This window comes from Mizuhopecten yessoensis, unplaced genomic scaffold (assembly GCF_002113885.1).
Source record: "Mizuhopecten yessoensis strain PY_sf001 unplaced genomic scaffold, ASM211388v2 scaffold10275, whole genome shotgun sequence".
Classification (NCBI taxonomy): Eukaryota; Metazoa; Mollusca; class Bivalvia; order Pectinida; family Pectinidae; genus Mizuhopecten; species Mizuhopecten yessoensis.
Window position 1 is genome coordinate 3,347,161 of NW_018408465.1, and position 12,337 is coordinate 3,359,497.

The 12,337-nt window shown below is 39.2% G+C and overlaps 1 protein-coding gene across 4 annotated transcripts in view; it reads left to right on the plus strand.

Moving 5' to 3' along the window:
• Positions 1 to 10,805, plus strand: part of LOC110459901 — an 82,807-nt gene extending 72,002 nt beyond the window's left edge. For all 4 annotated transcript variants that reach the window (XM_021512381.1, XM_021512382.1, XM_021512380.1 and 1 more), the window contains exons 6-14: positions 83 to 285; positions 442 to 869; positions 1,052 to 1,203; positions 1,622 to 1,836; positions 2,088 to 2,314; positions 3,030 to 3,188; positions 3,508 to 3,637; positions 4,560 to 4,659; positions 5,244 to 10,805. In XM_021512381.1, coding sequence (XP_021368056.1) covers positions 83 to 285; positions 442 to 869; positions 1,052 to 1,203; positions 1,622 to 1,836; positions 2,088 to 2,314; positions 3,030 to 3,188; positions 3,508 to 3,637; positions 4,560 to 4,659; positions 5,244 to 8,815 — 5,186 coding nt within the window. In that variant the 3' untranslated portion in view covers positions 8,816 to 10,805. The remainder of the gene's footprint in view (positions 1 to 82; positions 286 to 441; positions 870 to 1,051; positions 1,204 to 1,621; positions 1,837 to 2,087; positions 2,315 to 3,029; positions 3,189 to 3,507; positions 3,638 to 4,559; positions 4,660 to 5,243) is intronic.
• Positions 10,806 to 12,337: the final 1,532 nt, after the last annotated feature.

Here is a 12,337-nt window from a genome sequence, read left to right on the forward strand (position 1 = left end):
AACATATATATATATAGTTTGTCCATTTTGTACAAGTTTGTATCAAATAAATGAAAGTTATTTGCTTTTCCCATATACACAGACACACTGGCGGAGAAGACAGCATTTGAGGAGACGGTATCATTAGACTTGAGGGAATACTGCGCGGCCCGGGGGTACGAGCTGGAGTTGTATGACCTTCACTGGGGCATGACGGACACTGTGACGGATGACCACTCCTACCCCGGCACCTGCCTGACCACCATCAATAGGTGTCTCGAGTCCAACCCAGGTGTCAACATACTCGTGAGTATTATTGCAATCTTGGTACAAAAATGGTCATGATATATATTTATTTTATTTTGTTATCGTTCTCTTTTTTTGGTGTTTGTTTGAATTAAAAACTATCGAAAGTTGCACGAGCAAGACAGTAATGTTTCTCTCCTTTGTCTGTTTTGTCAGCTTTTATTGGGAGATAAGTACGGACCATATCTTCTGCCGTCAAATATACCAGTAGAGGAGTTCAACGCCTTTTACGACTTTGTCCAAGACTTCCGTCAAAGAGAGATTGACCTTATAAAAGAGCAAATAGATGAAATATCGTCTGCACGAGCCGAGCGTGAACGACAGCGTCAGGATGCCGAGAGTGTCCTCACTGATGCTACAGATCACTCCAGCGAAAAGGAAGGCAGTACGAGGCCCGAAGGATCGGGTGTATCATCGCCTGCAAAGACTAGAAGGCAGAACGCCGATTTGGCAAAGGCTGAGGCACAGACCCTTAAAAACCTCAAGGAGCAGGAAGCAATCTTGACTGATCCCGAAATCCTAAAGGAATGGTACAGTCTAGACGAGAACTGCATACCCCCGGTATACAAGCTAGATAATATCAGGTCAGTGGTTCGTCAGATACAGAATCAGTTCAAATAGGTTCATAGCACTCCTAACTGTCCATCAGTTAAAGTTAAGGATCTATGTGACAGCAATTCAAGTGATGTATAATATTTACAAAAAACATTTCAAACATCTTGGTACCGAATAGGAAATATATTGGTTTAGTTTCTCGATTTTTCAGTGCCCACTACAAAGAGTTTGCCAATGCGAAGAAGAGGGATGCAGCTAAGAACTCTTTCACAGAGGTGACAAAGAAACTCCGCGGGGTGTTTGACGAATTCGCACCCATGGTGATCACCGATCCTTTTGCAAGAAAGAAATATTTCTCCACTAGTAAGTACTCCGTAGGGAATGTGACATAACAATTATGGGATATATTCTGTTTTATTGAAAAAACGTATCAAACCTTACAATGTTTATATCAGTTATATCAATGATAACAAAACATATACCAATCACTGATATCAACTAGATTCACCTACAAGAAAACAAATCACCCATTAATCTGACCTAGTATTCTATCTGGTTTATAATACCAGGCCCATGCTTACGATGTGATGTGTATACAACAAACAAAGCGTAAATCTGAACTCAAAATTCAATTAGAAAAATGAGATATTGCCTCGGGTTAAAACAGATATATCGCCTTATGCGTGTTTCAATTTGAATATTGTATTCACTATACAGGTTTTAATGAAAAACTGTCCAACAAACTATTAGTTAACAAACCACCTTACAATTTATCGCACAGTGATTGGTCTCGAGATCGAGCATGGTATCCTAGAGACGGATGCGTCTGACAACCACTGTCTCGTGGTTCAGCGGACCATCACTGACATCAGCCGGAATCTCAACGACAGCGCGGCAACAGACTTCGTGGACGTAAGCAAGGAAAATCCTCACGCGCTCGACAAAACTCAGTCATCCATCATCCAAGATCTCAAACTGGAGACTTTGCCTACAAAGGTAAGACACTGCGAGGAAATTTCAAATAGTAAAATTTTACAAGTGCTATAATAGAAAACAAAATCTGGAGCGTTTTAAATTAACGAAGAAGTTATTTGGGGTTTTGAGCGCTTCTACTCTGATTTCATTATAAAATGATTTATATATAAAAAAGATGCATTTTACACATGCTTTACACATCAAACCATTGGCATTTATGTGTACAACACTAACAGTTTACGTAATAAGGCTTTCTCACGTTCCTATAACAGGTTGGAGTGGCAAACATCCTACCGTACGATGTCGAATGGGCAGCAGGAGGAGTGATCATTGGAGGTCATAGGTCTCACCAACATTACATAGAGCGCATGTGCAAACAGGTCACGGAAACTCTGAAGAAGCAATTATGCATCTACTTTGATGAGAGAAAACGAAAAGTGGACGACAAAACTAAGCTGTTCGACGAGGTGTCACAGCATGTGGCATTTTGTCAAGAAAGGTACTTATACGCACTCATACTGATTTACTCCTTTTTTTATATAAATATATGTTTTGCTTATTTAAGTTTTTTTCTTTCTCTTCATGCGAGTAATTGATATAGTTTTTGATGATCTGCTCGACGTATCGGAACTGAATACATTCTATATTACGTATGGCTCCTTATATATACCTCTTATTATCTATTCCACGAACAATCTAGAACAATATGCGTTTGACGCCTACAATAAATATGTTCGAAGAACGTTGAGGAACGAGTTCTTTATGTAGTTTCAAAAAGAGAATATGTTTCAATTTAATCTGAGATAATCTATAGTTTTCCTCGAACGAATTAACAAACATAAAAATATTTCGGTCTGTAATGAATTTGAAAATTCAGTGCGTTCCCGCCAATGCCATGCCGCGAGAAAGGTGGAACGTAAAAACGATTTCAATACAAGTGCTGAATTTTCCTCTCAGACTGCATATTCATAAAATAATATAATCAATAAAACAACCTGATTAAAAATATCAACAGTCGACGTAAACAAGTGTATAGCCAATTATGCGTAGATCAAAAATTTGTTTTTCTGCGTCAAAGTCGCCAATGAAGTCGTTTTTATGTAAATAATTTATAGATTCACCGCTTTAATTGATGAAAAATAAGTTCTTGTGTACCTGTTTACAGCTAGCAGCTTGTCAGTATCAGTGTATATTCCTTTACATCTGTTCTACAGAACGAAGCACTTCCAGGGGAGGAAGGAGCTCCTTCAGTTGGTGAAATCTTACCTCAGGTCTAAATGCCCGTCTCCGCTGGTTCTCTATGGCAAGGCGGGTTGTGGTAAAACTGCCCTTCTTTGCAAGACAGCCAAGGAGACACACAAGTGGTTCAGAGGGTACGAAACGTTACCAAACACTATCATACATCTGCTATCTGATCGTATAACTACGTGTAACTACACTAGTGACCGTTTATCAATATAACAATGAATTGTCAACATTAAAGTGATGTGTGCTATATGACGTACAAATGATTATCTTATGATGAAAATATATTCAGAATAATACCAGGAGCGTAAAGTAAAGGAATCACATCAGGTTTTGTCATGAATATGTCGAATTTATTTTCGTCCTCTTACATTCTTACCGACCCGCTGTATTTATGTAGGTGGTTAGTGACGACAAATCATAACTAACGATATCTTACCGTTTCAGACACAACATGAGCGTGCTGTTGCGGGTAATAGGAATCACGACCAGTTCCACAAACGTACGCTCGCTCCTCCGCGACCTCTGTCTGCAGATGTGTCAGGTGTTCGGCACCAATGTAGAGGATGTCCCAACGGTGAGTTTCCTCTGCCAGTATTTCTATGTATATCTTACACTATTACCGAAACTCGACATATTCTTGATTTAAATTTGCTGTTGTTATTCAGTACCTTTGGGGTGAGAAAGGCTGATCTCAACCCCAAGGAAAAAAATATTAAGTTGCAAAACTCGACACTTGCCGAGTGTTTGGTAACTTAAGGGGCATTCTCCAAGTGTTGAGATCCACGACATCCCACCTTCAACGGGATGAACAATGTATTTTCTCTTACCCTGCCGGCCTATATACTGTAAATTAAGCACAATATCGAATTTTAATAGATTAGTGCATTTAAGAATTAGTGCATCAGGAAAACCTGCAATGTAGAACAATATACAAGCACTGCAATTAGTGCATTCATAATTAAGCACAATATTTAAAGCGCAGAAAGCGCTTAAATTTGACGACCGCTAAAACATGTACGTTTACAGTAATGCAGTGTTGGTGTTCAATTAATTAATCAATTCAATTAATATGACTGGGGAATTCCCATGTCTTAACCCTAGGGTGAGACAAAGACATCTCACACCGGAAAAAGTGTTGATACACCTGTTCAGATTAAGAGAAATTAACCGTACTAACCAAAAAGTAACTTAAAAAAGAAAGAAAACACAATTGTGTTTACTTTAAATCACGGTTATTTCGTTACCATATACGTATAGAGACTTTAATTTCCGCATTAAAATCCCAGAGAATAAGTGATCTTAACTGATGATCGGGAATATATTTCACAGTGTTTATTGCCATATCGTAATAATATTTGTCACTGTTGATCGCCATATACCAATAGTTTTGTTTAGTAATGAACTATTAGGCCGTAGCATATTTCATATATCCATTGCATAGAGACATTTTGTTATATAGACAGACATATTACTAAAATAATGTATTCTACCAACAGGATTACAAAGGTCTCATGAACGACTTCACCCACCGGTTGTCCCTGGCAACACCTGAAAATCCCATTGTCATTATACTGGATTCTCTAGATCGCCTATCAGGTAACTTTAAAACTCTTTCAACATAAAAATGATAACCTCACAACAAAAGGAGTTTGTATCAAAACGTATAAGAGAAATTATCGAATAAATGATAAAAGTATGTATTTTTATAAACAACGAAATCAAACAAAGGAAACAAATATTTAAATATTTAATGCTGAGAGATCTTAGCAACCGTCAACAACAATAACACAACAAAATGTAGTTCCATATTCAATGTTTATTTGTAGCACAGGACACGTGAATACGTGGATATTTCACAAAGCACAGTTCAATAATATTTTAAGATGTAAGAATTAAGCATCTAGGTCGGTCGTTCCGAGTGAGTAGTTTTTGTAGTGTATTACTACGCAGTGTGATCAGGTTACTATCAGTTCCCGCGTGCTGAGATTCTATGAACACCTGTGTTATGCATTTATGAATGTAATTTTTGTCAATGGGTCAAAGCATACAGAATGTAAATATATATATATGGAAATGTTGTCTTTAACACAAATAATGACTACAAAATAATGAATCGTTTATAATATCATTAAAGAGATGTGTTATGCCGTAGTACTCTATAAACAATTAAACAATTTCAGATGATCACGAAGGAAGAAAACTGACCTGGTTGCCGAAGGAACTGCCTAAGAATGCCTATATTATAGTGTCTACCAATCCAGATGATAAATACGAATGTTTTGACAACCTAAGAAAGAGTATCCCCGAGACATCAGAAGCCTACATCGAAATCCCGGAACTTCCGGAACAAGATGCAATAACAATCCTTGAACATTGGCTTCACAAAAATGATAAAACCTTCACGGGTGAGCAGTTTGAGTGTCTCGTAGACGCATTTAAGAAATGTCCAATGCCACTTTTTCTGAAGATCGCATTTCAAGATGCGCTGTCTTGGACATCGTTAACGGCGCTTGACCAAATCAAATTTGGAGACAACGTAAAAAAGCAAGCCTCTTTCAAATTTGGGAAGCTGGAGACAAAACACGGCGAGCCCCTGGTACGCAGAGCCCTAGGCTACATCACCGCATCACGGAACGGATTAACTAACAATGAAATGGTGGACATTTTGTCGCTGGACGATGCTGTCATGGACGACATTATGTCCATCTACCATCCACCACGCCGTAGGTTTCCAACCATTCTTTGGGTTCGTCTTCGGGACGATTTACAGGAATACATCACTGTGATAAAATCACAGAGCATGAGAACATTGCAGTGGGCACATGCACAGTTTAAAGAGGCTGCAGAGGAAAGATACCTGCTCGCTCGTGACAAGGCCGCATCTTATCACAAAGCAATGGCAGAGTATTTCTTGGGAAAATGGGCAACAAAGAAAAAACCCTTCCCTGGAAATGACAAAGGGATGCTGAGACATGTCTCGTCGCAGCCCCTATACTTCGAGCCTGAGGATTCCGTCAAAGACGGATCAGATCGAGTGTACAATCTACGCAGAGTGAACGAACTACCGCATCATTTGTTGAATTCGTCACAGACGGAACTGTATAAATCACAAGGACTATGCAATTTCGAATGGGTACTTGCCAAATTATGCGGCACTTCTCTCCGAGCACTTGTTGAGGAATATCAAATAGGCCTGCAAGTGGATCCGACAGACATCGATCTAAAGACGCTATCGGACACAATTCAGTTGTCAGCAACAGCACTTACAAACGACCCGCGACAGTTAGCGTCACAGATGATAGGTCGTCTGCATGGAATGATCGCTCGAGACATTCCAGCAACCGCGGGAGATCCTCCAAAATATCCCTATCTGCATTCGTTTTATGATCAAGCAAAGTCGCCGTCTCTGCTTTCTCTTATCCCGTCCATCTCGTGTTTGTCTGAACCTGGCGGTATTCTGTTTGACTTATTATCTGGACATTCTGAGCCAATCACGGCAATGACACTGACGTCAGAAGGACTGAAGGCATTGACGGCATCTGCGGACAATACGATAAAACTGTGGAACATACGGACGGGGCGAGTCATGAAAACTATAGACGGAACGGGAACAAACGTCAGATCCATCATACCAGCCCTGAACAATGCTTTGGTAGCCACTGTAGAGGGGAGCGTCATACGTGTGTGGAACATTCGCTTCAGTGAATGCGTTCTGACCATCGATCATTACCTTGACCCACCCGTGCTTGGGACGGCGGGGGAAGGCAAGTACCTAGTCGCGCTCTTTGATGGTATTAACATAATGCGAACATGGAATCTGAAGAGGCAGATTATGCCCATGGTCTGTGAAGCAAGGATTGAGGACAACAGTGTGTACACAGACAATTCTTTACTGATTGCCTCGAGTTCCTTTGACGATAAAGTGTTACATGCATTCAGGGGAGCAAATATGGCAACTGTACAAAATGCGCGATCCGGAAAGGTGATTCATACGCTCAAATGCAATGAGAAATCCTCATCTGCAGTCAGTCTTGGGGTGACTAGGGACTATTACATTGTTGCGTGTCGACAACAATACATGACCCTTCACGAAATACACCAGCTTGAACTGTTTGACCTGAAGAAAGGTCACTACCTACGGAGCGTTAGAGGGTGCACTCAGGACCACATGACAAGTTTACATCTTAACTACATGGGAAGTCATGTTATCGCCATTTGCTCTTCAGAAAAAACGTCAACATCTGACATTGCAATCTGGAACCTAGAAACGGAGGATCACAAACACTTAGCCCGCCATGCTGGCGTATCGTTGATGGGGGCCTGTGTAGATTTTAAGTACTGTTTGACGGCAGCAAAGGGAGACAAAACACTAAGAATCTGGAACCTCAGTGGTAAAGTGAATCAATCTATGCCGAAACTGAAGAAGACTCTGGGTGTTACTCAGATTATTCCTATGGTGAACAACCCGAGGTATGTAGTCGCTCGTCAAATGAACAGCGGACCAATAAGCGTGTGGAACGTGGTGAGGGCTAAGATCTTGCAAAACGCAGTGAGGATAGAAAGAGGTTTATCGGAAACGGCAGACGTTGTCATTGTGAGAAACACCAGAGTTGTGATTCTGTCCGACCGCGGATTCTCCAGTGCATCTGATAGTTCCCGGCCTGTTTTCCAAACAGTATTAATATACGACCTGAGAGAAAAGAAGTACCTAAAGAAACTAACCGGATGTTATATCACTCCCTGTCCCGCACATGAATATGTCATGCTGGACAACGAGAATCTTCTTGGACTGTCGGACAACAGGAGTCACTTCGTCGTTTGGAGTCTCGTCAATGGACACGTGGTTCGGAGGATCAAACCAAACCGTGAAATCGTTCAAAAATCACCATCAAGTACCGACAGAGTATTGAGCATTCGAAACTCCACGGAAGTGATGACGCCTTGGGATCGCCGGGCGGAATCATCATCGGCGAAACAACGACGTCGCGAGGATGAATTGGACCAGGAGCGGAAACGTCACGAGGAACTTAAGAAAGAGAAAGACAATGGAATCGAACAATACATCATAAGTGAAAACCAGAACATTGCCGTAGCATCTTACTTCGCTCATCATCTTTGCGTGTTTGATATCGTAAACGAGAAGCATCTGCACATCATCGAAACTCCATTTTCAATGTTGTTTCTGCATAGTGCTGCTCTGACGCCGGACGGCATCTTCCTCGTCTTGCCGAACTACGACGAGGAGACAAAGACCAGTTATGTGACGATGTGGGACTGTACTACAGGGCAGATAAAGAAGCGTCTCAAAAACGAGAGCAATGTAATGGCGCTGGCAATCCTGAATGACGGATCTAGAGTCATTATCGGACGCGGTAAGAATGAACTGCATATCTGGGATCCAATGTCTGCCAACGGTCTGAGAAAGATAAAAGGTTATCCCGGCCTGCAGTTCAATGCGGACAGCCAGATATTCGTCACAAACGGAGGTACCCAGGCAGTGGTAATTGCTGGGGACATCTCCGTGTGGGACTTAGAGCGAGGGGTGGTATTAGCGGTGTTCACGCCCGACATGAAAATAAACTGCTGTAAAGTCGCAATGGATGGTCAGCTCATCACCTTTGGACTTCACGATATCCCGGATGTCGTCGTTCTTCGTTTAGCTAACAAAGATACGCCGTCTTTAGAAATCCTGGGAGAAGACATCATGGGGGAAAAGGTGGAGGAAACGGACGATGAAGAGGAAGACGATTAATCTGAACCTCATAAAAACGTGTGCCATAAGGCAAATTATGTCGTTAAATGATGTACATTAGTGGATAATGAAGGTTGGTGTTTTACCAGCCAAATATTCCTCGATGTGTGTTGTGGAAATGGAATACAAGGGGGGAATGTTTCACGTGAAGAAATCTTAAAAGAGAATTATAGTGACGGAAAGATAATTTGGGAGTTACCTGAAGACTGTCCACGTTGCCCAATAGCACAATTATGGCTGTAGCCGGTCAAAACGTACCGTGTGAGACTACAAGCAACACTATGTTTTAGATAGATGTGACTTTCATTGAATTCATATTAGAAGTCGACCTTTTTTTTGAAATTCGAAACTAAATGTGAAAACCGCACGCCTGCTTAAATACTTAATATTTTGTAATATACCTGTACTTTCTTAATTCATATCCATTGTTGGCCAACAACATAATCAAATAGCTACATTTAGTTTCCTTTTCATGGAATTGTATGTATTCCATCAAAGCCTACCAAAAGCAACACCAGCCATTAACTGTTCATACATGTTTTCAATTCAACGTTTCTAGCATAATCGACAAGAATTTGTCTTGGAAAACGATTTTGGTGCTCAATCTAGCAAATTGTGTATGATATATAAATACCCTATCTGTGATATAATAGCAAAATGTTGCTAACACTGGAACTCCTTGTTCATAAACATAGTGTATAGTCATGTGATTACTTGTTCAAATGTTGATATTCTATCAATCACTTTACTGTAATACTGTCAAATAATGATAAGTGTTAATCTAAATTCAGACTTAATCTATTTGATAACAAGTGAAATATTTGAGATATCGATTTTTGACAATATAGAGGACTTGATTTTTCATGTAAATTAGCAAGGAGTCACACTCCATATGAAACACATATAGCCAATATTTATTACATTTTCAGGAGTGAATAAACAGGAGCATTCACCGGTCTCTCAACTTACCCTATCATATTCCAAGTCAAAAAAAGAAAACAGTTTTATATTCCATGTCAAATTTGTTAATGTTTGTCAAAAAAAAACCCAGCAGTTTCAGTGTGATTTGGAGAAATAACGTCTACAAAAAGAGTTTCAGATAATTTCAATAACGAGATTTAATCAACATTTACGATGCATACATTTCAATCAAATGGTTTGCTATTCATTAGATGCGCGATTTGTGTAAATTTGTATCCTGTTTGGTCTAAATATAGTTTTTGTTATTTATAAACCATTATCAACAGAAATGAGCACAACAAAATTTGGGCTTGCTGCCAAAATCTCATAAAAATCGTATGTGTTGATTGTCTATAATTTTAAATTACTCCACAACAACATTTACTCAACAGAGCCGAACATAAAGGAGAGGTCTACCATTGTGCTTTTGTGACTTGAAGATTCATAAAGATATCATTACTGGCGGATTATTTGTTATTAAACACAACGTTGCCACAGAAACAAGTTGTATTTACTTTCGACTCTTCCTATCTTGACCCTTGCATCCCTATGTAACTTTTAGTAGACTCTACCATGCATTGATATTGATAAGTCCATTATGGTCTACAGGGGTGAAAGGGTTAACATCCTAATTGTTATACCACTGCAATGAACCATATCAATATTAAAGTCTGCCTAAAATTTACAAAATTCGTCTGTATCAAAACTTAACTTGAAATGGCAGGAGGAGAACAAATGTACCCATACATGCATCTTGGCTAGGCAAGGGTTACGATCCAGAGTAGGTAGATCGTACCAGATCATAACCCTTATTTATTACGTATGTTCTATCTACACAATTCCGTCCATTGTTATCAAGGTATAAATTAATTGTCTATAATTCCGTCCATCCAAACTTTAATATGGATTAAGTATTAAGAAATTGTGATATCACTGTTTGATGCAATCATATACGTTTTATAATATTTATATATACATTTGTATGGCAATATATCTTTATACATGTGCACCATAGAAATAAATCTTATCAAGGAATACTTATTGAGTTTGTTTTTATATGAAGTGTTCTGTTTCTAAAGGATTAGTTTGGTAATAATGGCAGCATTGAATATTTTCAGAATTGACCTGCTCTCTGAATTACTTGTTTTAAAGTATAAAACCATGTTTGACTTATAATAAATACTAAAGACATCCGAGAGAAATGGTTAGCTGCAGACTGAGACAACAGAATTGTTCTATTTCAGACCACAGCAGTACTAACTGACATAGAAAATGTTCCTGTAAAATAGATTACAGAAATATCTTCAGACAGTCAAACTCATAACACATTGGACTAGAACTAGAACACTGACAGGTCAGTAAGGGCCCCGTCTTGTGGCAATATATCCCCCATAATCACCAAGAAGCAACCTGTCCATATACATGTAGCTGAGCTTGACGTTTGACATTTGGGCTTCAAAAAGAATCGCAAGGAAGCAAAATATACATTTTGCTGGGCTAACAGAAATGTAAATACCGGTGCAATTATCTTTTGTTAGCTTTGATTTGTTTTATTTCACCTTATTTACCTCCTCCATCAAGAGCAAGGGTCAAAGTCAGAGATCCACATTGTCTTCGACCTTTGGACCCAAAAGACCTTGACCATTAACCCAGTGACCCTGATCTTTGGTCAGTTGACTTATTCTTTAATTCCGACCAACTTTGCTTCTTAATATCATAACAAAATGTTCATCAGTGAAAAATACAAAACTTGACCTTGACTCTTTGGACCCTGTAACCTGGATCAGTTGACTCTGTGTTAAATTCTGAACAACAATGATTCATAATGTCATAACAAAATGTTCATCAGGGAAAAGGTACAAAATTTAACCTTTACCTTTGTCCCAGTGACCTTGACCTTTGGTCAATTGACTCCTTGTTTAATTCTGAGCAACATTGCTTCAAAGTGTCATAGCGAAATGTTCACCAGTGAAAAGATACAAAATTTAACCTTGACCTTTGACCCAATGACCTTGACCTTTCATCAGTTGACTCCTTGTTTAATTCTGATCAACTTTGCTTCATCATGTCATAACAAAATGTTCATCAGTGTAAAGATGTAAAATTTGACCTTGACCTTTGAATCTAATTACCTTGACCTTTGACCTCTACTTTTTATCTCAGTGTGTCTCTTTGTTTAATTCCGAACAACTTTGCTTCATAATGTCATAGCGAAATGTTCACCACTGAATAGCTACAAAATTTGACCTTGACCCCTGACCCGAAGACCTTGAACTTTGGTCAGTTGACTCATTGTTTAATTCTGATCAACTTTGCTTCATAATGTCATAACAAAATGTTCATCAGTGAAAAGATGTAAAATTTGACCTTGACCTTTGAACCTTATGACCTTGACGTTTGACCTTGACTTTTTACCTCAATGTGTATTTTTGTGAACTGAACATCTTGACCAAGTTTCATGTACATAGGTCAATAAATACCAAAGTTATCAGCCAGGAACAAAATTTGTGGACGGACAGACAGACAGACAGACAGAGTGATTACTATAGGGCACCCGTATCT